We start from the raw sequence: 26058 nt of genomic DNA on the forward strand, positions 1-26058 counted from the left end.
TCGTTTTACTCACCAGCAGCACCAACATCAACATTTTCGCCTCTCTCATCCGACTCCCGACGCGCTTCCAAGAGGCCATGATGCCGTTGCCACGTCTGGATACGCAGGCGCAATCGGTATTCCACGGATTCTTGGGCACGGCGCAAAGCTCCATGGGAAATGTAGTTTGGAGGGATATTCGGCGGGTAGGTGTTGCACCTGCCCCTCCAGCCTCCAACCAGGCACATGCCCGTGTCGTGTTATTTAGATGGCAGTGAGTGTGAGTACTGTAGTCTGCATTCGTTTAGTGTTTTATCAGCGCAATGCAGACATGTTGGAGGACAATTAATTACACGAGAGGGTAATTAGTAAATTGGCTCGTGATTGAATGGCTCGTAATTAGCTCTTCTTCAATTCGACTTCCGTTCCTTTCGAAAGTGTGCTTTCAGCATCTGATGCATGCTAGCTTATTCGGCTATATAACACGAATATATAGAAACTGACCACAAATTATAATTAAAATACAAACAAAAAAGGTATTATAGCTTATTCTGCAATGCACGGAAGTGAATGCATTTATAGTGGCGTTACATTTGAATAGAATAGAATAGAAAAAGTGGAGAATATTTTTCAAATTAACCTTATTTTACAGTTTACCCATCTGTAACTGAGGTACCCCATAAAGAAAAACAGCCTACATCATGCCCCGATAGAGTAGAATGGAACAGAAGAGAATAGAATAGAATAGAAATGTGTGTTATTGTGCTGGATGGAAATGATGTGGAGCAACATAAATCAATGTTTTGTTTTTTTTAATGGAGTTTTTTTTTTTTACGATTGTTTTCTTTATCATGATGCCAAACATGAAGTTGTAGATATAGATGAGGCGTGGGAGGTTTCTTTGTGTTGTGTCAAATTGATGTCGCCTACAGATGCATAAATGAATGTTTTTCTTATGGAGTCTGGTTTAGAAATAGAAAACGTTGAGGAATCCCTCCAATTATCCTAGTTTTTGCACGAAGTTCAGTTGCATTGTATCAAACTGAGGTATGAGCAAAGAATTGTTTTCCTCATGGTGATGTCGAACAAGAATTAATAATTTATTTATTATTTCACTTTATTTTCACTAGAAATGATTATAATATAATCAGTTGAACCTTATTTTTTCAGTTCTACTATATCAAATTGAGGTAGCATTGCACTGTTAGAATAGAATAGAATAGAATAGAATAGAATAGATATGGGTGTTTGGGCGGTATCAACATGATTTAGAGCTGCATAAGTCAATGATTCTTGAGTGGAGTTTGGTTTATACTGATTGCTTTCCTTATCATGATCCTGCACACTAAGTGATAGATTAGCTGAGATATAGGGGCGTGTTTGTGTTGTATCAAAATGATGCAGTTGCATAAGTCAGGGATTTTTGAATGGAGTTTGGTTTATACTGACTGCTTTCCGTATCATGATCGTGCACAATAAGTGATAGAATACATGAGAAGTTGGGGTTTGTGTTGTATCAACATTTTGTAGCCTACAGCTGCATAGACGATTGTTTTTTCAAATGGAGTGTGGTTTAAAAATATAAATTTGGAGAACTGACATAAATTAACAGTGCAGCTTGCCCATCAGTTGTACTGTATCAAACTGAGGTAGCCCATAAAGAAATAAAACAGCCTACATCATGCTAGTCATCGATAGAATAGAATGAAATTGAACAGACATGGGGGGTTTGTGCTGTGTCAAAGTGATGTGGAGTTGCGTAAATCAATATTTTTTTGATGGTGTTTTTTTTTTTTTAACGGATTGCTTTTATTATCGTGACGCCACAAGTGATAGAATATTAGAATTAGACGACGGGTTGTTTGTGCTGTATCAAAATGATGTAGCCCACGGATGCTAAAATTAATGTTTTTTCCAATGGAGTTTGGTTTGGAAATTGAAGCGTGGAGGTTGATAGAATCGGATGGAACAGAATGATTCGGGTGTTTCGAACCCGTCTCTTGTACTCGTTGTGCTCTTTGAGTTTCACTAACTGTCTACTCTGGACACAAACAGCACAGCAGCAGAGAAAACACATGGAAGCCCGGAGGAGTTGTATCGCCAGGTTACCCCCGCGCGCAGACACACAGCGGGTTCCGTGGAGTCCCAGACAACAACATGCTGGGCGAGAACCCTTTCCCAGAAGCCTCTCTGTCTCCCAGGTCCACGCTGTGATTCTGCTCCGGCTCTGGACGGACGCGCTGTTGCGACACTCTCCCAGCTCTCCGGGGGGTGTCCGTGCGTACTTGCTCCCGACTGCGCTTGCAAATCGGCCCCCATCCTTCCTGTCTTACAATCACACCCCCTCCTCCCCTCCACCCCACCTACCCCGGTCCCTCCTCAGCCCGTGGTATCGTCCGACGCTCGCGGAGGGAGAGAGAGAGAGAGAGAGAGAGGGAGGGAGAGAGAGCGCAGTTTTTGGCTGCAGGTCGCTCGGAGAGTGACGCACACAGCGGCTGAGGACACAACAGTAGAACCCGTCTCTATTCTGTCTCCACTGCTTGAGAGTGCGAGTCCGATTCTCTCCTCATCTCTGCCTGGCTTTGTCATCAAGTTGGGGAATACAAACACCTTCGAAGGTAAGAAGGAGAAATCACTTTTTCTTTCTTTTCCGTGGCGAGATAACTGAAAAGACGGACACAAAAGCACTTTTTTGGTGTGTTGTGCTCCAGTTTCCAGCTTGTATCCCGCTTTAGATTTGCGGTTACAGGGGAGACGGATGTGTTGGACAGTGACTGAGGTGCTGGATTTTTTTTTTTTTTTTTTTTTTTTTTTAATTCTGGAGAGAAACATGCAGACAATAGCCTGCCTCAGCGTGAGTAACCTGCTTAGACAGAATAAAATCCCTCCTCCATCATTCATGGGTTGGCTACTCGTCAGTTTTATTCTGCCACGCTGTGGGGTCCGTCTCTCACTGGGTCAGAGCTGTGGCATTTTAAAAATTCTAAATGTCAAACACTTTTCTGCGCGTTTTCCCCCCACTTTGGCTGTTTCGGGCGAGCTGATTTGTCCGTTGATCGCATGTGTTATTCAGAGCAGTTAGCAGCTCCTTTATGCCACGCCAGTTTTACTTTCCACTCACGTTTCATCCCAGGATCAGAGGAGCGTTTGTGGGCTGCAGGAGCTGCCTGAGCCTGCCACAGTACCACTGTCTCAAACTTACTTTGTGCAGCACGCTGCCCGTGGTCCCGATCCAGACGAGAGGAAAACTTAAAAAAAAATAATAATAATTAGGGGAAACTTCATGACAGGGTCTGTCAGTAAGAAAAGTGTCTTGTCTGAGAGTTTTGCATTTCAATTGTTATGTTTTCCACAAACCGTCCAAATTAAAACACGTTCCCCCTCATTTAGAACACATAGATGTCACCATCTCTTTGTCCACCGCTAACTTTGCTCGTGTGTTTTTGTCGTCCGACTTCAGACTGCCTACAATGACCTCATTGCTTATCAATTCCCAATTGACAAATTGGCCTTTACGCGCGGAATGCGCAGCCTTTACGCACAGTGCGAGTGTTTTTATTTCCCTTCACTGTCTGCAAATCCGTGCAAATGCTCGTCGGACTAATTCTGCATGAAAACACTCAAAACCCGCTCGGAAAGTCATTATTCATGAGCTTGTCACTTGGTTAAATTGCCTCTCCATTTCTCCCCGACACACTCAGACACTCCAGATCTATTTTGTCTAAAATTTCAAAGACGGATGAGTGTCCCACAGAAAGCTTCCCGGCGTGGGGATGTAGAAGAAAGAAACGCAGCGCTATGAAATAGGACGATTCCTTCTCGCATGTATTTAAGTTGATTATTCACTGATGCCCGGTCGGAGCGGGAGACGGGCTGTGTTGTTGCGGGGCAACAGAGGGCAGTGTTGAGCAGCGCTGTGCTGTGCAGCTGGGAGAACACCTTGCCAGGTGAAGTTTGCTGCATCATGTGCCCCTGGTCTGTGCTGTGTTTTAAAACAGCTCGTCTGTGCGCCGGAGCAAAGGCGCAGCACTCACTCAGGCTGGGACAGATGAAAACATGCAGGGAGGGCCTCTGCTTTAATGGATTATTGCTTGTGTGATGTTTTTGCTTTCGGTGATTAAATGTCAAGCACTTTTGAACAAGCTTTTATCTGCAGGCGGTTACCGGGAACAGCTTTTCAGAGACATTTAGTCCATAGCTGGCATTTTTCGGGGCTTTAAATATCACATTCACTCAGCTAAATTAATCAAACAACTTATTCACTCGAAAGCTGTTTTTTTTTTTATCTTTTTTTTTCCCAGCAACAGTGTGCAGCCACCACCGGGGCTCAGCAGCTCTTTTAGCGCTGCACTATTTTCTCCTCTGTCTTTTTATCGAGCCTCAGTCTCTTCAACGGCATCGATAAAAGGACACTCTATTATTCATTAACACTCAGATGGCTCTCAAAACGCTGCTGAGCACGGCTGCTTTGAGGTTTGGGAAATTTGTGTCAGATAACATAACAAGTTTGTGTTGCTGTTGAGCTTTGTCAAAACCACTGCGTTTCACTTCAGACAGAAAATATTTATGTCGGAGTCCTGAAATCACTCCGTTCCAGTGAAGTTCCAGTGAAAGGAATATTGACATTTTCACAATTATTATTCCTCTAGTTTCTCTCTCAGTACAGAGTCATTTTTACACACAATTACAGCACAGGGTCCTGGTTCATATCCAAACAACCCAATTCTCCCCGTCTGAAATTCAAAACAGCAACTGGCACCGCTCTCGCTTTTTATTTTCATCCTCTCGTCAACACGTGTGAAAGTCCCATATCTCCCCCATCTTTTGATTGATATTCATATATTCTCACAGGTTTTGTCAGGCCCACATGCTTGTCTTATGGATGATTAACGCTTTTGTTATAATGAAGAGCTTTTTCAGTATCCCCGGTCAGTCCTTTCAAATGGAAAACAGGTTTTCATCTTTGATGAACTTATGAGGGCTCTTGACAGGTCCTGGTTGAGGGGGTGGGGGGGGAACCAGACCAGCAGAGCAAAAGAGATGTGAAACAAAACACAAACTACCCCCCCACTCCCCCGTCCCCCCTGTCCACCCCGTCCACCCCCGGCTCCTTTTTAGACCACCTCCATGTTCACTTTCCCCTTCCCTCTGCTCCTCCGGGTCTTTGTAGTTACAGTGTGTGAAAGTTTAGGGGTCTGTATCTTTGTGGCTACCCGATGTCGACAATTAATAATTCATTTTCATCAACAAATGTGCTAGGTGTGGAGGTGAGCTGGCAGCCTCTTCATCACATTTTTAACGATTCGTATTTAAGCTGTGCCGCGCGGATTCTCTCTGTTGTCGGGGGGGGGGGGGGCATCATCCGAGAGCGGACAAGCGGATATGAAAGTTTAATGCGCGGAGAACGCGATCCGTCCTCGCCTCCAGCTGATATCAGCTCTCGAGGAATGATGATGGTGCCATGTTCAGTGTGACCTCCACGAGCGTGTGAGAGTTCTGTCTAAAGAGATAACACACAAGTGCAGATAACAAACGTGATTCGGCCAGGTTTGAGGCAGCACTCTTCACACAGTTAACGCTCAGATATCTGCAGGTGTGTAAAAAAGAAATAAGGAAAATAAATCCGTCCATCCAGAGTTATCAGAATATTTTTTCAAAGTGCAGCTTTGCATGGACCGCAAGAAAGCCACGACTTCCCGGGCATGATGTTTCTGCTGTTGCTCTGTCATTCAGCAGTTTGGCTTTTCATGCACATCAAACAAGCACTCCGGGACATCTGTCGCCTCTCATACAAACCAGCCCCTCAGTTTATTTATGCGCTCTAACACCTCATGCTCTTTTTATGAATCCAGACTTGAGAGCGGCCATGACAAAGATGCATTTCCACGCTTTAAAACCCAGGAAGGACGCTCCGAGAGCTGCTGCGAGGCAGTGAGTGACTAGCTGAGACGTGCTCTGCCGACCGTTGATCCTGATTCTGCTCCCTCTTTACACTCCCTGAACCTGGTATGTGAAAGTGAAGCCGGGGAGATTGTAGACTTTTAAAGTGGCCTTCTTGAGCAGGATTCACATGGTAATCAGGTCGGGGCACGCTGAGGAAAAACAAAGCTGTCCGCATGCAGGGAGAGCAGAAAACGTACCGCATTTTTGTCAAGACGTTTCGAGGAGGAGTGAAGAGACACGCAGAGAGATGCTTCCTTAAAGTGCCTCTAAATATTCAGAGCGCTGCAGCTACATTGACAGTCTGCGGCTGTCTGTTATGTAAATATAATGCCAGATTTGAAATCACAGTCTCAGGCGCTGTGACTTGTGGTGGCAGCCCTGGCCTCAATATTCACTGTGGTCTTTATACCCAGAATACAAAGCGCTGCAGCCTTGTCACCTGTGTGTTATTATGCCGTCCCACAGTGCTCACATAAATGTTGCCGTTTTTCCATTCAGTGCACTCTGAAGCCCCGTGCTTGAGCACTCCTCATTCGATTTCAAATGAAATCACTCCTCAGCTGTTTGTCAGCCTGTACAGAAGCATGCAAATTCTGTGTGGATGTTTTTTCGGAGGTTGACGCGAGCGTTCTGCGGCCAATTTTCACCGTCAGACACGGCTCACTCCAGCAGCACCCTGACGAGAACCTCCCCTCGACTTTCTTTCAGCCCTTTGTTCGCAGGTGATGAGAATATGTAGTCGTGATAAGCAGACGGTTTGAGCCGTCAGCAGACGGGGGCCAGCGGTGTGCGCGGTGCAGTCTGAGCCGGTGGGTGGAAATGAATAATTCCACGATGTCTGTCTGGGTCCCCTCAGCCTCCGAGGATCTCATTGTTTCTGAATGCAGAGTGCACTTAGCGTGGCCTCGGCTCGCAGTGTCTGCCTGTTTGTAACCTGGCCTCTGTCTGCCTCAACACGCAACCTCCGCCGTCTGTGAAATCTGATACAGCTGCAGCGTCTCTGCACTCCGTCTGCGGGCCTGCTAATTAAAGCTTGATGCGACCCAACTGACTCAATTTGTCTCTGGAACGTTATCATCATTGTTTGCCCTCCCTTTCCCTGTGATGTTTTTATTGTACCTTTACAAACAGGATGAACAGAGATGAGAAGGGCAAACAGTCTGTCAAGCGGGGAAATAAACTCCAGAGGAAAATGTTCCTCCTAACATGATGTCATCTCATGGTGTTTAGTCATGGAGCGAGTGTTTAATGCAGGAGGTGGATTTTATCACGTTTAATATGTAATCATGCAGCAATATATGTTGTTCCCAGCTTCTTATGAAGATGTGGTGTCTGTGTTGTATATACTTAATAATTGAATACATTTGGTTTTTACTGTGAACATTTTTTTAAAGTCTAAATTCTGAAAAAAATAAATACAAACACAATTTTTAAATTAAATACTTGAAATTTAAATGAAACCTACTGTAGTAAAACATAAATGAGATAAAACTTATGCCAATGTTATAAGTGGAAGTTGTGTCCTATGTGTCACTGCGATGCTATTGTCTATGTCCTGGGTTCTCAAGGTCCAAGGGGTCTTCAGGGTTTCTGCGGCATGGCTCTGAAAATTATGGTTTTGATAGTATTTGATTCCTTTATACACATGATCATGAATCCAACATATTGGCAAAGACAAGTTCATTAGAAAACCTTTCGTTTGCACAACACAGATGGTAGTCCATCGTGTGAGCAAGCTAACTCGACTATCCCCAATGACTGTGTGGCACCCATCCATGTAGGTGAACTAGCCTGCTAACTGCAGGAACTATCCAGCTGTCTGTAGTATTACCCAGGTGTACAGACATTGTTGTGAGCCACAGTGGACTGTTTTGTTGTCAAGCAAGAGACTCTGCAAGGCCCTCCTCTTCAGAACACACAGGAGAAATTCAAACGGTGACATTCATGTGCCTGACATCAGCCAGCAACCACTGCCGCTGACTTATTTATACATGGCACTACAGGCTGCCCTGCATGTTAGAGTAAGCCTAGTTTAATATGCAAAGAATTTCATACATATATGTAGTGGGGTCTCCCTGCTCTGTCCCCACATCAGCTAACGGGTCCTACATGATTCTCTGTATTAAGTGTCGTGAAACAATTTAAACAGAAATTATTATGCATCATAAGATTTTGAGGTTTTGTAGTGCAGAAAGAAAAAAACTATCTAAAGAATTCACTGTGGTGTCTGAGATTTTGAACGATCAGTTCATTAAATGAAAAATCAAGCCAACCAACAGATTAATAATCAATCAAAATAACGACTTGTTGCAGGCCTGGTTAATGTTACTCTGGCTGCTTTGTAACCATCATGAGAATATAGAGTTACACCGCGTTTCTCCTCCACTGGCCATTTGAAAGACAGCTTTTCAACCGAAGGTGTTTTCCTCGCGGCGCCAAACTGCTCAGTGTTTTCCTTCTTTTCCTTCCTCATTGTTATCCCTCTCGGTATTAGGCGAGGTGTGAGTGTGTGCTGTGTGCAAGCATGCGCTCATTCGTGCGTGTGCGCATGCGTGCATGTCTGAGCAATTTGATTTTTCTCTTTGTATGCGTGCGAAGCGGACGTGAAGGCATGTGCCTTTTCTCTCCTGTCCCTCCTCTGTTCAGCCCCGGCAAGGTCTGAGCAGGGCGAGAATAAAAGGGGCGCGAGAGGAGGAGAAAGTGCTCCCACAGTTGATTTGGCCATTGTGGGGGGAGGAACACTATTCCCATTGATGCTCTGGACGCATGGCTGAAACCCCCAGAAGCTTTAGGAAGGGAGCTTATTCAAGGCTTGATGTGACCCGGAGGACTGGGCTGGAAGATGGGTGTTGAGCCCATTGTGGGGACGGTGGGAACATTGTCCCCGCTCCGCTGCTTTAATACCACTCTGAACCAGCGGCCCTGTGAGCTGGATGGGCTCTCAGGTTGTTCGTTTTTGCTTTACAGGGCACTGGACAGGTCTCTTAAGTTAGAGGTCTCATGAATGTTCAAAGTACTCATGAGAGATCTGAGAAACACTCTCCCGAGGGCTCCCATCAGATAATCTATTACGAGTTTTCATTCCATTTAACTGCTTAGGAGAGTCGAGCTGGGTCACTATGACATCAGTATCCTGTTATGAGGGCTGTCATCCTCTCCACATTTTGTAATATTGTGAAATAGTTTTATGCTGCGCTTTCCTGCCAGTAGTGTGTCACTGGATTTCATAACTGCCCTCGCTAGAGCCACAACTGGTCATTTACGGCATGATGTTGTTATATCGATTCGCCGTAAAAGTCTTGGGTCCGTGCTCTGCTCCCATCTGCCTCCAACGGCTCCCATTTGTTTCTTTTATTCATGAATGCAATCCTTCCCTGAACTCAGCCAGTTAGTTTTAATCGTCCAAACTGAAGCAGGCTCTCACTGTAGATGTGGCACACCAGAAAACGCTCACGACATTATGCAACACATTTGTGTCGCGGCAAAGTGTGTTTGTGCAAACCACAAATAGAGCGAAACTTTATGTTTCTTTACCCTTGATTTTGATGACACTTGTGTGTTTATGTTCTGGATAGTTTTGGGTACAAAATCCACGTGGTCGGAGTTATGAACAGATCGTGTTGTGGTTTCCGTGGTTCCTCACAAAACCTCATCTTGGCATCGACATCACAATGTGCACATGCCCAGTGGTCTGATCACAGGACGTGCAGGCCACTGCATATGATTCACACCTTTTCCATGCTTGTGATTCCTCATGATAAGGAAATTCGGGATTCGGGAAAACAGTAATTAATTTTAATTAATTAATTTTAATTGCTAAGGTTAGGCAAAGTGAACGCTGCAGACATTCTGTCCAGGTACATGTATATGTATCATATATCCTATAAACATAGAATTCAAGTGATAATATAATATAAAAAACTCATTTGTCAAATGCACAAGTGTTGTTGTGTCAGATGTCTTCATCAAACTAATGCCATGGCTCTGAATCCTCAGCGTTCCTCTGTTAGATCTCTGGGTTTCAGGTATTTTACTCTGAACAGCCTCATTGTGCCCTGCATTCAGAAACTCTCTTAATGGAATAAGGCTCATTTTCACCCCGCTGTACGCTTGAAAATGCCTCTATCTCTTCCAAATGGATTCACAGGCTGAGAGTTAAACTCCTGTCTTGAATCTGTGCTCAGGTTTGTGGTAAGCCCTCCAGACATGGCTTGGATTAGGTCATGTTGGGGACTCCTGAGGTATTTAACCAGCTGTGTGTTCACACACTGACAGGAAAAAGGTGACTTTGGGACACATTTCACCTCTTTTGCTGTTGTGTTTGTAAGAGTCTGCCCCGATTCACTTTGTTAGCTCAGTATTACCCGCAGATTTGGAGGTTTTTAGCCAAAGTAGATCAGAGAGCCTGATGTGTTTACCTAAAGTTTTATTAGCGTTGGTTTGTTTCCAGTATCACACTTTGATTAACTGCCTCTCGCGGGTCGTATTTCTGGCTCATTAGAGAGAGCAGCACATGCATCTCGGCCGGTCAGCAGTCCGCCGTTTGTGGATGTGTCTGTTTGTAAATCCGTGTGTGCATATGTGTGTTTTCTACATGTGCCACAACGGGCACAGAACCAGCAGTTAGCGATTGCCGGCAGCTGGTCTCCACTTCCACTCCTCCACCCGCAGCCCTCCATCGCTGAAGCATGTGTAATTGGACAACCGCATGTCAGGCTGTGATTTGCAGTGTGCGCCTAATGATTTTGCAGCGCTAAATATGATGAGAGCAGTTGTCCCTTTGTCCGACGTTGGCCGGAAATGTCATTAAAGGCTAAATTCACTGAGCGAGTGGAGAGTCGCTGGAGAGGGAAAACTCTGTCCGGCTCATTCACCTCAGTGTTGTTTCCATCCTCTCCTGGACGCTAGGTTAGGATTTGTCCCAGCTGCTGTTGTTCCTGATCCACATCTCCTTCAAACCCAGATGTAGCTGAGGAAAAAAATTAGCATTCAGTCTGTGACCCAAACAGCTTTGTCACGATGAATCCTCAGCTCTACCCTGATAATGATGAATGTAACAATTATTTAAGAAAATACACTGGGTTCATTTTTATTTAATTAATTCATTATTGGGACAGTGTATGTCACCATTCGATGCTCCATTCAACTTAATTCACATCAGCAGTCACATGGCAGGTGAAATCAGAGTAACACCAACACCATGTTAGACCAGAAAGAACATATAAGACAGTACAAAACTTTACACAAACGGTATTTCCCTCCTGTTGCCAGCTCTTTCCTGAATCATTTGACCTGCTGAATCAGTTCATTGACCCGTGTTGCCCCAGTGTTCGCTGTAGCACCTCCCAGTTTAATCATATTGGATTAAAAAAAACTAAGATTCACATTGATGCTCATTGAATCTGGTTTTCTTGTGTGCTATTCAGGGTGTCTGTTATTTGGTAATAACCACTTTTGTTTTTTTGACAATAATAATCTATGTAAGTGTGACATATTCAAATCCCTGCAGTCATACTGTCTGTTCACACCAAACATGAAGTGATTCTTTTGAGTTTTGCAGTGCGTTTCCGTCTAACCTGTCAACCTGTCTGCAGCAGTGAGCTGCGGAGGTGGACTGGGTGTAATGTACTGTAATTAGTCACTCTTCGTCCTTGTTGACTGATGACTGGAGGGTAACACACAGAGAGGAGAGAGGAAAATGAACCGACTGGAGGGAAATAGAACAGTCTCTGAGCGAGTGCTGAGGTTTGTCAGAGGCCGAATTGAACACCCCCCCACTCACTCGCTTGCTTGCTAGCTTGCGGCTAGTGTGTAGTCAGGTACTCTGGTTGTTTGCGGCCAATCGACACAAAGGGTCCTGCTGTCATACTTGCACCAGCAACGCAAAGTGAATATTTGCTTCTCCTTCTTTGTGAACAAGTACAATTTGGACCGCATTAAAAGTGGAGCGAGGAAAGATTGATTGTTGAGTGTCACTGTCAAGTTGGGTGCATGTGGTCTTCCTATGCATGCGAATCGTTGTTAAACTCAATAAATACAGCTAATAGATACGATGGGTATTTCTCCACATGTCTGGAACATTGAAATATTCCAGGACTTGTGACATGATTCTTTTGTCAACCGAAAACTCTGCTGGTTTGATTCTCATCTGCGGTGGAGGGGACTTCACAAGGGCCGTTCTCTTGTTCTATTTGTAAAAACAAATAAAACTGAAACATGAAATAAACAATATGTGTTTTTCCTATCTGATCATCCTGCTCCTGTAACGTGTATGAGCGGGCCGAACATGGAACGCATGCATCACAAGTAGTCTGAGAAGAACAACATGGACGGGTCGGATGACGGGTGTGGAAGCTGGATAATCAGATGCAGTGCAGCACACGCAGATACAAAGACCTCGGCGGTGCTGTTTTTCTATAGTTTCGGATGGCTCCTTTATCGTTTTGTTAATCTTCTATTACTTCTCATTTCCATTTTTATGACAATTTTATCTTCCTCTGTCAGAATGCAGAGCCTCTAAATGTTTTATGCCGCACGTCACTATTGTCCCTGGACTCTGACCCAGAGACAGCGGGCCTGCATATTGGATAATTACATCGATCCTCAGCTACCACGCTGAAAACACCTTTTGTTGCCTGATCTGTCTATCTATTCACTGCGTCCAATATATTCTGTATTCTCACGGTGAAACACGCTATCACGCCGACTTGATAAGATCATCTTTCATGTGTCATTCATGGTTGTTTTTTCTTCTTCAATCCAGCGACGATTCCCCCCACAATCTGCTTTCAGCGCCTCTGGTCAATTTTCTCCGGAACATCAGCAGAAAGAGTTTGTATGTATAAGACGGGGGCTTGGTTCTGAGTGACAAAAGGAAGCAATAACAGAGACCTCATCCTCCTTTGTGTGGCAGCGATAGTCCTATTTCACATCTCAGATGCCAAAACATCTCAACATTCTCACACAGAAGCAGACCGGCTATTATTCAGTGTCTGCGTTTGATAGCTTTTCCTATTTGACCTGGGTAGCAATGAGCACCTAGCTGTACTCCAGCCTAACCTGCCAGACGATCAGGAGAAATTATTCGACTCTGTCTTTCGACCTTTCTGTTTGGCTCTTGCCAGAATATTTTTGGCCCCAAGCCAACTGACAGACTGGAGTTTTTTTCTCCACCAAAGTGGCTGATTTGTGATTCACGGTGCGTGTGAGCTTCAGGCTCATTCCTGGAGTTGAGGCTTGCAGGGGGACGGTGCCGCGAGAGGCGCTTTAATCAAGAGCTCATTAGCTAACTGGTGCTGAACACGGAGGAGACATACGAGCACAAGTCCATGCACCGAGTGTAGGAGCGAGCACTCCAGAGTGTGACCCTCCTCCTCGTTATTGGAATCCAACGTATGCATTGACGCTAGCAATAACATCGGAAAAAACGGTAAACATGAAATAATGATACAGCGGGGAATGTGTGTTTGGATGACAAAGAGAAAATGAGGAGAGGTCAGAAAGGTGGATGTTGACCAGCGGTGTGATGCAATAGAGTTGCCTTAACGTATCATTATGGAGTAAATGATTGAATATGGAGAATGCCAGCCTTTTCTTTGCCGCTGTACCAGACGCCTTTTTTTTTTTCTTTCATATTGTGGTATATTCAGATGGAAGCGGAGTCGCAAAGCCCTTCAATTCAAATCTTTGTCAATAAGGAGCAAACCACTTTTCGAGACAGAGCTACATCCTTACAAGAGGAAAACACGAGTAGGGCAGCCAACAAGCCCATCTGTGCTGAGTGCAGGTTGGTGGAGTCATTAAGCAGGATGTATCAGAGGTGTTAGAGGTACTTGGACCGTACCTGTTCAGTATACAGAGGTTAATAAGAAGATACAGAAGACAGTGAGTTCAGGTTTGATAGCGAACCATTTTATTAAGACGCTGTGTGCGAGAAATCTCTTTTCAGTGGTTGATTTTATGGAGCACTGTATGCTTTTAGCGATGACCTTAATTGCACATATAGAAGAAAAACATCCAGGTAGGTCATATTTAACACAAATGTCACTGGTTATTTAAATCGGGGATGTTCAGATGCCATTCGAGAGTTGATTTGGTCTTACTGTCAAACGCTATGTCGATGGTAGAAATGATTTAATTGGAGCGGAGGAATATAAGAATAAAACCTAGTCCTCTGGTATTTGTAGTGATGCAAAGGTCCAATCTTCAATGGGTTTCCAAGATACTGATGCTTCTGGATAAACCCTGGTTGAGAGAGGTCTCTGAACAAAAGACCACCACTTGAGAAATGGCACCAAACCCAAGTCCTCATTTGATGTCTGACACGAGGATCGGCTGCAGCGCACAATGAGAAGGTCGCTGTGTCCGTCAGCAGTGACAAGTCCGATGTCCGTGTCAGCAAAGTGGAAGAAAAAGTGCCGAGCATATAAGTCAGAAACCGCTCAAGCTTCAAATGCTCAATCGTAAACACATTTTTTTGTGCCCCGCTACCTCCACAACACTGCTGAGTTTGGTTCGCGGTTGGCTTTGGTTACTATGGTGATAGAAGTGGCTCTCGGCGGGGGCAGGAGGGCCTGTTTCAGACGGAGGCAGACAGAGAAAGAGAGGAGTGTGACAGTGATTAATGTCCTGGCAGAAACAGAGACAGTCCACTCTCAGGGCCCCGTCGTCACTTCGCCGCGGAGAGGCACGCCTGGCCCCACAGCCAACGCAGCATCTCGGAGCAGGGGAGGAACGGGAGGAGGTTTAATCATAATCACCTGAATTATTTATTATACAAAAATCTATTACTTTTTTTTTTTTCGAGTTGGTGGACGAAAGCTGGAGTGAATTGAAATGTCGGATTAAGCCGAGACGGAAATGAGATTCACCTGTGTGTCCACTAAAAAAAAAAATCAATCCTCGCCATCCGGCTGATTAATGGAAAAACATTTGTCTCGGCGTCCGCGTCTGCCGCTCGCCTCTCGCTCTGAAACATCAAACGGGCTGAGGTGGCCTTTCCCAGGGGGCGTGGGCAGAGTCGTGTGGTGCTGTGGTTACCGTGCAGCCTGTTAACAAGGAAGTGAAGTGATGGAGGACCAGAGGCCCAACGTCTGTATGATAGAGATAAGTAGCCAGCTGTGCTTCCCCGTTCTGACCTCTCTGCCGACAGGAAACACTTCATCTGGATGCTGGATAAAGTAGATATAATGACCTGCAGACAGTTCGTGTCTTATTGACATCACCTGTGGCATTATTTGGATAGTCTGCTGCTGCTCTTGCACCTCCTGCACACCCTATTCTCCTTCTTATTGGACACCGTTTTGTATGAACGAACAACCTCAGAGCTTCGGTGCCGTACCTGTCCCTCTTTCATGTCCCCCACCTGGATCTCAAGGTCCATTAGAGCTCCTTTTGATGATCTCGGTCTCTCGTTTTCACACTTCAACGCACTTCCCCTCCTCTGCCCCTTAACTCCGTCCCTCCCGGCGACGCTGCAGGTGAAAGAAGCCTCTGTTGGGCTGCTGTAGTGCATGGTGTGAGCACCACGTACTTCAGGTAAATCTCGTCTCGGAGGGGGTAAAAGGCCTCTTCTTCCTCCCTTGTGACCTCTGCACCTGGCGCTCCCTGCCCACCACCTTCAAACACTCTCTGCTCTCCGTGACTCGACCCTCCGCCCCTCCCGTCCTCTGTCGAAAAGGCGGCAGAGGAGCACACAATCTATGCGACGGCGCTGTAAGGCTTAGTAAAGACGTGATGAATGAGCTCCAGACACGCACACATTCCTTTGTGTATTCATTCAGCTCTAGGAGGTAACATTACCTTGTCATTTTTTTTTTTTTTCCCCTCACCTGCCTGGCTTCTTCACCCGACCCGAGCGGAATGAATGTGTGGGCTTGTTGTCATATTTCTGATCACAAAAACGCTAAAGGACCACAGGCAGTTTGAACAGGAAGGAAGTGGAGCGCTTTCTAGCCATGTGTAAATCAGCGGCTGGGCGTTTGATGGCTGGGTCAGTGTCTGCCCCCGCTCACAGCAGATTGCGTTTGCTTGTCTTGGCCAGCAGCCTCATTCATCACACACCACGATGGCCACCTTAGTCAGAGATCTTTAAACTGTGGCTGAGATCCCAACAGGCGTTCCTGACCATACACTTGTTTTCAAAACGACTAATATACTAATGTAGAACAAAAGCATCATGACACGGCACTTGTTGTGTAATTAGTAAATTAATTTCCAATAATGCTTTTTGAAAATATGCATCGCGTACAAATTGCGAATAAAGGGATTTGCATTTGTAGTTTTCAACGCGCTGCCTCAGGGAGGACTTATCTGGGCTGGGTGACGCCGTCGGTGACCGGATAAGGTTCAGGTGACCGCGGCGTGACTACGGGAGATGCTCTTTAATGTCTGCAAACAACCAAACTGAGTAATGAGTCGGCTGAAAACAAGCATGTTAAAAGACTGAAAAAAACCGGAATGAGCATCAGCGTGTCCTCTCAAGATGAAAAGCTCAGCGAGATAAAAGGTGTGACTCATCAAACGTTGCACAGTTAATTTGAGGAACAACAAAAAGGCGCGTGAAGCAGCGTTTTGTATGTGCCATCTTTTTTTTTTTTTTTTTTATTGAAACCTGTATTATAAGTCATGTTTTACATTTCAGACTAAAAGAACTCAACAACTCAACAAGCTAAAAATACTTCATAGATTCTCACCATATTAAAGTTGTGGGTAATATGTTAGCAAACAGCTTTTTACAAAGCCAGCAAACACAAAGAAACCATTCGATTAATTCTGTCCAGCTGATGAATTTAAGCTTATGTTCACTCTCATTTTAGCTCTGGTTATGGTCTGCGCCACAGTCCTCGGAGCTATATCTGGCTCTGTAGCTGCTAAATGTGCCACTGTGGCCACCAGCTCGTCACCTACTATGTTTGTCTGCTGTCTGGTGCTGGACAGACACTGAACACTGAGCATGTTAGCTGTCAACAGCTGCCAGAAGCTGCAGTAAACAAGGTTGATGAGAGCAGGATCGTGAAACAATGCACTATCAGATGTAATCGATTTTATGTATATAGCCCAAAATTGCTATTCACATTGCCTCAGTGGGCTTTTTTCATCAAGATCCATGCATTATTCTCTAAGAAATTAACGAAAAATGTTGGAAAAAGGTCCTATGTGTCTGTTCAGTAGCTTTTGTGTAATTCTTCTGACAAACCAAGCAGCAGACATAACCTCCTTGGCAGAGGTAATGAATACATAATGAGGTACATTTTCCACTGTAGCCATGCCTGGTCTGTCATCTGTCATCCTAGTGCACCCTTGCCACCTCTTGTCATGTAACCAACAACCAACAAGGCTTATTTACCTCATTTACCCACACTGCAGTGGTTTGGACGGGCTAGTCAGGTACTCCTGGCAGGTTGAGTGGTTGTATGAGGAGGGTAGGCAGATGAATAATGACGTCATGTCAATGCAACAGCACTAACAATTAGCACATGGTCAGACAGGCAGATGTGTGTGTTATTTAGACACATGCCGCTCTTTCTTATTCTTCCGCCGCTCTCCCGGTTTCGCTTCTCATTTCAACTCCAGTGAATTATGGCGCCCTCAGGGAGCTATGACAAGACAAAGGAAGAGAAAACACTCGTCTCACAGCAGTCTCAAACGCTGTTCAGCAACTTTTTAAGTTGCAGTACTGAGAGTTTTGGAGGTGAACAACTTTGACTGAAGGTCAGCGGCTCAGACAGCAGGCTGGCACCACTCAAAGGCTGTTGTTACATGGAGATGTCTCATTGTATGTGCGCAGAAGCCCTCGGCTGCCCTGTGCTGTCTGGTGTTGTGAATTAATCAGAAAGTAGCAAAGCTGCGGTTGAGGTGCATGAAAATATCAGAAATGTTGTTTGTATGCCTTTGCCTTTATTACTGTCTGCTTGGTGGTTGGTTTGTCAGCAGGATGACACAAAAACGGGATGGTGGAAAACGAATAGACTCCTTGAGTCCTCCTACATCTATTCTATTTGAAGACATGGAGTGTTGAGTGTTGTTGAGGATGAACTGAGGAGTCTCACAGTCTGAGGAATGAATCTGCTCTGTAGTCTGGTGGTACGGCAGCAGATACTTCCGTATCATTTGCCAGAAAGCAGCAGGGTGTCTTTTAGTGTGCTTTGGGCTCTGTGCAGCAATCTCACTTCACTGATGCTCTGTAGATGGTACCAGGGATGTTCTTGGCGGTAGAGCCTTCACATCTTTCTGGGCTGTCACGAGCCATGCCAGTTTGTGATGTTTCCGGTCAGAATGCTTTCTGTTGCTCCTCTGTAAAAGTTGACAAGAATTCAGCCTTCTTGAGCTTCCTTGGCATTGTTGCAGTGACAGGTGTACAGGTTCTTCATCTTCCCTCTTTGGCTAGGTTTAGGAAAACATTGTGGTTCGTGCTAAAATAACTATGTAATTTACCTAACTTTAGTTAGGAAAAAATGTATGTATGTTACATATGTAACTTGAAGGTTCGCTGTGGAACTTATGTGTTGTACTGGCCGTTAGTTTAAGTTAGCTGACTCAATTTCTAAGCTAATGTTAGCTTCTGTTGCTCTCTGTTAGCAGAACGGAGAAAGCCGCTGAGGCGAGGTACTGGAGAACGTGCATAAAGTCTCATGCTTTGGACTGTCAAGGAAAATCCCAGCTGAGTCCTTCAATGAAATGAAATCCATATTCCAGCAGCATTAAACAGCTTCAGCATATCGTCCACAGGCTTGTACAGACAACTGAGAGAGACGAGGGAGGTCTCATTTTTCACGTCTCATTATAATTAAATCATGTATGGACAAAAAAAAAAAAAAGTCATTGATACATGGGCGTTTTTATAAAACGTTACACAGAGCTTATATCCTGTAACGTGTCGTTACAAACTGTCTTAATATGGTAAAATGAGTCACTGTTGGGTCTCCGTGGGGGAATGTCCAGTGCTTGCTTCTAATTAAGCTACTTGAGCTGACTTCCTCCTTTGCTGCCGGAAAAATGTCTACGTCCACCAGAGGTCACCACCTAATAAGAAAAGTAAAAATGGGTTGAAATCAGCCACTGTCACTGGCTGGCTTTTCCCGATGAGGACGGACTGGCTGAAACGGGAAAGTGTTGCCACATCCTTAGAAGCATATTGCATAAAATATCCCTGCCTTCAGAAACACTAACTTTTTACCTCGTTTGAACTCGTGAAACAAAGAAAACAGAAGTTCTGTCTGCGAGGAGGCTGTGTAGTCGCAGAGGAATAGAGTCAACGCAGATATAGGAAACAGGATGTTGTTTCTCCTATAGCCACCTCCCTTAGCTTTAACCCTTCTGACGGCCCTGCGTCCCCCACAGTGACCCGCCTCTTCCACCCTCCACGCCTCTTGCTGTTCCGACAGCGTGCCGCTGCTGGCACGGCGCCCAGACACCCTCGGCGATTTAAGAACCTGCGGTGATGGCGGCTGTGCCCACGCGCCTTCGACTTTGCTGAAGATGTGCTCTTATTTATTAAGGTGGCACAAATGACAGAGGCCCGTTTGTGTTCTGCGGCGAGAGGGATAAACAAGACATAAAACACGCGGCTGCTGGCCGCGGACAGCCAATTTGCGGTGCTTAGACTGTGTTTAACTTCAGGTGTCCTCCCTCTGTCCCACTCGTCTCCTCAGCCTCTGAGATTGCCTTTCTTCCGCGTCGTGATTTGTTTTGCATCAGAAAGGTAACCTGCAGGCGATGTAAATGAGTGTTTTCCACTGGCTGCATATTTCTGGCCGAGACGTGTGTTAGCAGGGAAGCTCCCCGTGTGTCTTCGATTCTTTGTTCTTTCGTGAGTTGTGTGCCTCGGATTAGCTTCATCAAACACTTCAAATGATTTTTCTAATCTTCAACAGGTAATGCATTTGGAATCACGGCACTCCGTCAGATCTGAGAGAGACTGAGAGTTTTAACTCTTTGTTTTCGTCTTGTAATTCCTGTGAGCCGTCTCCGCTCTGCAGGTGTTGCCGGCGCAATATAACAGCTATTACACTTTGACTATTCTGTGTACACAGCAACTCACGAGTTCCATGAAGGCACGCAGCCATGTATGATATCAGCGGTTTAATGAGATTTTCGGCGAATGTAGCAGTCCAGCTGTTATAAGAACATTTCTGCTGCTCTGCCAGAGCTGAGAGTCTCTTAATAGACACATCATTACTTTTGGGAAAAGGAGCCGAATGGTTTGTGCCTTTTTTTTTCTTTTTTTGTGTTTGTCATTCCATAATTGTATTGTCATACATTCAGAATATTAATAATCTCATTGTGGTGTTATATCTCACCTAAATTCTTGAAATTATTGAACGTTTATGCTGGAATGTGGAGAGAAAGTTGTCTTGAACTGAGGAATTTATAAATGTGTACAATGATTTGCGCTTAATTATGGGTATTCGCAGTGTGTTCCACTCACAGACACACACACACACACACACACCAAACTTTTTGAACACATGTAAAAAGTTCCAAATTAGCACATCGCAATCTGAACAAATATGAATATTTTACTTCAGCTTCACAGATGTGAACACTGATCCTATGTTCATGAACGGCTGAAAGTATAGTGGAATAAAGTGAAAGTGGAATAATAAAGTGGAATATATATATATATATTTTAATATTTATCTTTTACCTTTGTGCAGACTGATAGTGTTTGAATGTTACTTTCCACTATAGTAGTAGCTACCCATTACATGAAAAATATTGACTGCGATCCACACTATTATGTTTTAACGAGACTGAAAGAAGCTTGTGGGATTATAGGAAAAAATCTTCCTGTACTTCATCTATTGCACTCTTGGCAGATATGGTTCCATAATTCTGGTACAGTTTGGTTTAAGATCAGTATAAAAACCAGAACGGTGACTTTGTGATGACTGAGGCTGCAGAATGACCTCGCTGCTGTGAAATATTCTGAAATAAAATGACCTGGCCCGGATCCAGCAGAGTGGCCCTGCCTCTGCTGACACCAGCCATTTGATACTGCGGACAGAGGACAGGACAAGTCCTCTGTGCTACTGTATACGTGTTTGTGTGTTTCTGACACTCTGTGTGATCTAGTGTGGTGGCTCCGGCCTCCAGGGACACCAAGACAGCTGGCTGGCACAGGAATGTGACGAAGACTAAAAGACTTAAGCCACCTCGAGCCATCCTCCTCTTCGTCCAATGCCAGTCCTCAGCTTCCTCTCTGTCCGTGCCAGAGTCTTACGCACCACAGGTGGACGATTACAAAGCCTACTGTAAACCCGAGGCCATGTGAAAAGAATCGAAGATGTGCAAAACTGACAAGAGTGAAAAGAGATATTTTTTGGCTGACGATAAAAGCATTACTTTCCACTCAATCACATAAAATGTGTAAGCACCGCCGAGTGGATTGATTCAGAATATGCACTCTGGAGCTCATTTTTTGTAATGGATGTTGTGGCTGGGAAGCTTTAGTGCACCTTGTTGTTGGAGTTTTTTTTTATGTTTGAACGACCGCGTTCTTAATAAATTGCTGCTTTTTTTTATGGGTTCTCTTGCTGACCGAGTCGAATCCATTCCAGGCTTACTGTTTTTCCTATAAATGATTCACAACGGCACATTAATTGCGTAGCATCTATCAAGATTAAGAGCACATTATCCAGCCTGCACACTTGTTTGTGGCTTACTTACTTACTGGAATGGCACTTAATTCAGTGGCTTCTATCTAATTTCTTCAGTCAAGGGGCAATGATGATTTGTTTTCTTTATCAGCTTCTTAATAAGGGCTGGGTTTCAAGTTAAGTCACTTATTCAGTTGCCTTAAAGTAAATTTTATTTTCTTATTTTTTAATCTGCCTAAGGGGACCCAACAGACGACACACTCTGCCAACGTTCCAGGAGTGGTATCAGAGCACTTTCAGGAACTGAGAGCTGGAGTGGAATGACTGCTCAGGTTTCTGATTTACCGCGGCGTAGAAACAGCACGCCGCTTTTTACGACATTTCGTGTGTCAAGCTTCCTCGGCGTCACGTGATGCTGCCCACGTTTCACACATTTTGGACGTGCGGGAGAGGACGTAGTCGGGTGATTTTTTGCCGACGTGGTAACAATATCAAACACATGTTTACGCTGTGAAATGGTCGAGGTTCGGGTAGACAGGCTAGGCTAGGCACCAGAACAGGTTGGTTAGTTTCAAGAACAATAATAATTTTATCAGTGACATTAGCAGATAGAATTACATGTTAATGCAAAAGGGGTTTGTTATTAATATGCTATTTGGTAAGACCAGGCTGTATTTACTTATTCAGCGATCAGCTAGCTCCTGATTTATAAAAGAACTGTGATGCGTAAAGTTTGTTGACACGACAACAGCGTTTTGTGGGCCTGAAAACTTTTTAAATCGGGGGACAGAGTGTTACATCTTGCAAAAACACAACCCTTACCAACACTGTGTAAACAGGCTATGCCTAATTCCTGTAAAAATTGTGATGGTGGTCTGTTAGCTAAGCATTAATAGGTGGACAGCAGGAACAGTGACTATGAAGCTTCGATTGTGCTGCTGATTCTACTGAGTTTACTAACGCTCCTCCAGCAACGTGTAGACTTGCTGCACCATGACCGTGACGTGATGGCTATATTGTTATTCTGATACATTAAATTGCAAAATTACACTGCCACCTGTGCCACCGTTTTCACAACGTTGTCGCGTAAATGTGGAACCACATCTCGTGGTCTACCCTGTTGAGGGACTTTAAGCTATGAAATACTCACGAACAGTCGTTTATCAAGTGTGTGAAGTAGCTGAGTTTGTGCCATGTGTCTTCGAGAATTGAAACCGATTGTTTTCTGTGATCTCCTGGATACGGTAGGGAGAAACGAAGCAGAAATTGAATAGAGGTGTTGGAGAGTTCTCATTAATGTCGGACCGAATCTCCGTCAGCTTTGATCTGCTGCTTTGAGAGGCTGACAGAAGAGGGGAGCTCCAATCACCTCTTTGATTGGGTCGTGGAGTCGTGCGAGGAAACGAGTCTTTCTACGCTCAGCTGATGAAACCTGAATAAATTATGCATCACTTGCAAACTTCCTGTTGACTTGCGTGGGTTCCCGCCGAGGGCGCCTTACGTTTATTTAAGGTGTTGTCAGAAGTAAGCTAATTATTGTTGTGTTGACTCCTGCATTTCTTCTGGGGCGCTGGGAATCAGTTGGAAGCAGACATTCAGATCGAGAATGCACGTTGATACCCACGCACAAACACGTTTAGACAGTGTAACACGCTTTAGTGCTTCCTTTTATTCCCCCCACCCCAGGCCATGCTCTCTTTGAACCCAAATTAATAGCCTCCTTTACTGCGTCACATATAATTTGAACCTGTCTCTCCGTTCTGCAATTCAATCTTAATTGCTGAGTACTTCCATTTCAAGAGTTGTTAAGCAAACGGTGCGTATGACGGATGAGTCTGTGGCAGTAAACACCAAATTACTTAATCAAACGCTCTCTCTATCTCCCCGCTGCCTTTCACAAAGTCAGGAACTCTTTGCTGGTGTCCCAGGAGAGGAGTTCGATAAAGGACGGGGGCAATGTAACCTGCCACTTACTTCCCTTCAGTGATATCACCGCGCCACAGTGATGAATGGTGGTTTCATTCCTGCACTTTCAAAGATGGATTGGGAGCTTGATTCCCGGCCACTCGCATGTTAAATGGTCTAATTCTTTCTGTCTCCTTCACCTCTTCTTGTCACACTTTTAAATTTATCTCTGTCTTATATTCTCTCCTATTTACTGCGCATCATCCTTATCATGAGAAACGGCTTTTTAATTCCTGACATCTCTCATTTTGGAGCTCTCTTGAGGCGCTCTTATCATTCCCAGCTTGATGTCTCTCTCAAATGTTCTGCTTTTCTCTGAGCCGCTTTCTCATTTCTTTTTTTTTTTTTTGCCTCTTTCAGCCTCTTCTCCAGGTGGAATTTCCATTGATTAAAACCAGACGTAGCCTGCACTTTTGTGTTCACCTGACCAAGCCCAGCTCAGGAAGACGAATCACTTGCAGTCCTCTTCTATCAGTTCACTCGCTTTCCACACCCATCCCTTTCTTCTGGCTGTTGACTCCAAAATGAAATGAGCCCCTGACTGATTGTGTGTAGATTTAGGAGACAATCAGGTGGTGAACTGTTTTGTTTTTGTTGTCAGGTTTAGTATTTAGATGCAGTGTTTAGTTCAGGTTAGCACTGCTGCTTCAGATTCTCTTTGTTTGTGTATTATGCCTAACTCCCGAAAGGGTTTTGGAAAGGAACATCGAAAATCAATTGTTTGAGAATGAAATGTTCACAGCCTGTGTTCACAGCCTGTGCACTTGAAAGTCAGATCTTAAAAGACTTTTTGGTTTGTCTTTGCTTGGCATCTGCAGTTCGGTTGGATTCACAGCAGTTACAATGGATTTCAATGGTGACCTCAGGGTAAGCCCCCCAAAAAGCTCAAAGTAATCACTCCACTCTTTCAGCATCATCCACCTCCATAGTGTTTGTATACAGTATGATCAGTATGTTACAAGAAATCATGGTTTTGCCAGTGCCGTGCCACTGTTCAATGGCCCAATATAATGAATCGCCAATGTCCCAACGTAGTGTTACCCAAATCGTGATCTCTTCCTAAACCATAACAAGGTGACAGGGTCTCCTGACTACATCCTTCTCTGCTTGTTCAAAGAATGAAAAATCCCCACTAAAATATTAAGGGCAAAGGCTCCAGGGAGTGTGTATTTTTTCAGAGCAGGGGACCTTCGAAGCACTAGGATCTTGTTTTGTGAGATTGGGATCTCAAGATTGGACAAACAGAAATGTTTTGGGCTAACACATCCTCAATATGTTCATAATTTTTTACTTCTGGTAGGAAGAAAGCAGCAGAGCTTGTTACAGCGAGTAACAAACGTTTTAAGAATATGCCAAACATAGTCATAGTTTCTTCACGACATAGCACACTCCATTCATTTTGCATGAGTGAGTCTTGTTAGAACCAGCCCTCCTCATGAACACATGTACTAACGTATTATTGGAGGGATGAGCGTTTGCAACATGTTGAAGATCCGCAGTGTAAAAGTGAACATTGCTGCCGGAGTTGAGAAGTTTCTGAGGACACTTTGATGTGTTCTGACCACTTTTTGCCGTGACACATGGTCGCCCTGATCTGAGCTGCTGCTGTTCTGCTGTGAATCCACAGCTGCCATCCTCAACAAAGGAGTGAGCTACAAACATGTCAGAGTCACCTTTGAGAAGTGTTTGATGTTCCAAAGGTAAAAAAAAAAAACTAATACAAAAGTGTGCTTTTGGTCTCAGGCTTTCTTTATGCTTTGGCCATGGCCTGTCTGTTCCAATAAAGGAAATCTGAATGCAACAGCATACAATAGCTTTAGAGAAAAACAGTATTCAACATCTTAAAGCCCTGAAACACAAATCATACCTGCACAGCGCCCTGACCTCGGATGTGTGCGGTTCGACCTAAATCTCATCCCACCATATTGTGACGATTAACTGAACACATTTTCTGGTCCATGACGACTTTTGGAACCCAAGCCATGTGCTCTATCAGAAGTAGCTTACCTTTTTTCAGAGTCCCTCATTTTCTCTTAGTTAATTGGAGTACAACATGAAACGAAAGACGTTTTGCTATCGTCGCAAATTGCTTTGATAGAAGCCATCACTCATCGTTGATGGCTCAGAAAAACCTGAAACCTGTCCGGATCTGCGAGAAAAGTTAATGGGGTTTGTTCTGGGCCGGAACCCATCCTCTATCCAAGTTTGTTGGAAATCTGCTCAGTTGTTTTTTTGTGTAATCCTGCTGACAAACCAACCAACAAATGAACAGCTCTTTGGCAGAGGTAATAAACAGACAGACAACACACAAACAGAAACCATCCAGCTACGTACTCTACTCACCTGTGGTAGAAGCAAAAACCAAGGAAAAAATGATGAAAGAAATACAATGCAAGTATGTTAGCAATATGGTGGAGTATATCATGCCATGTGGCAACACACATACAACACTGAAAACGTGCCCGGTGGAGTCAGGGTGTAATTCTCTTGTGTCTGAATGGGAGCAGCAGGGATTTGCTCCAGCCAGGTTCAAAATTTGGTGTATAGCCTTAACTCAGAAGAGTGAAGGTGT

General features: G+C 44.5%; 2 protein-coding genes across 10 annotated transcripts in view; one reads left to right on the forward strand and one right to left on the reverse strand.

The window, feature by feature from the left end:
• pdia5 (protein disulfide isomerase family A, member 5) overlaps nucleotides 1-128 on the reverse strand; it is a 67565-nt gene extending 67437 nt beyond the window's left edge. Inside the window, exon 1 of the mRNA XM_030429000.1 lies at nucleotides 14-128. Coding sequence (XP_030284860.1) covers nucleotides 14-79 — 66 coding nt within the window. The 5' untranslated portion in view covers nucleotides 80-128. The remainder of the gene's footprint in view (nucleotides 1-13) is intronic.
• Nucleotides 129-2232: 2104 nt separating this feature from the next.
• sema5ba (sema domain, seven thrombospondin repeats (type 1 and type 1-like), transmembrane domain (TM) and short cytoplasmic domain, (semaphorin) 5Ba) overlaps nucleotides 2233-26058 on the forward strand; it is a 185419-nt gene continuing 161593 nt past the window's right edge. For 4 of the 9 annotated variants that reach the window (XM_030428587.1, XM_030428586.1, XM_030428590.1 and 1 more), the window contains exon 1: nucleotides 2237-2597. The gene's annotated coding sequence lies outside the window, so the exon portion shown is untranslated. Of the gene's footprint in view, nucleotides 2598-26058 lie in introns of all 9 variants that reach the window. The other 5 variants (XM_030428592.1, XM_030428591.1, XR_003985282.1 and 2 more) reach the window with 4 other exon arrangements.

Source organism: Sparus aurata, chromosome 9 (genome assembly GCF_900880675.1).
Source record: "Sparus aurata chromosome 9, fSpaAur1.1, whole genome shotgun sequence".
In the NCBI taxonomy this organism is placed as follows: Eukaryota; Metazoa; Chordata; class Actinopteri; order Spariformes; family Sparidae; genus Sparus; species Sparus aurata.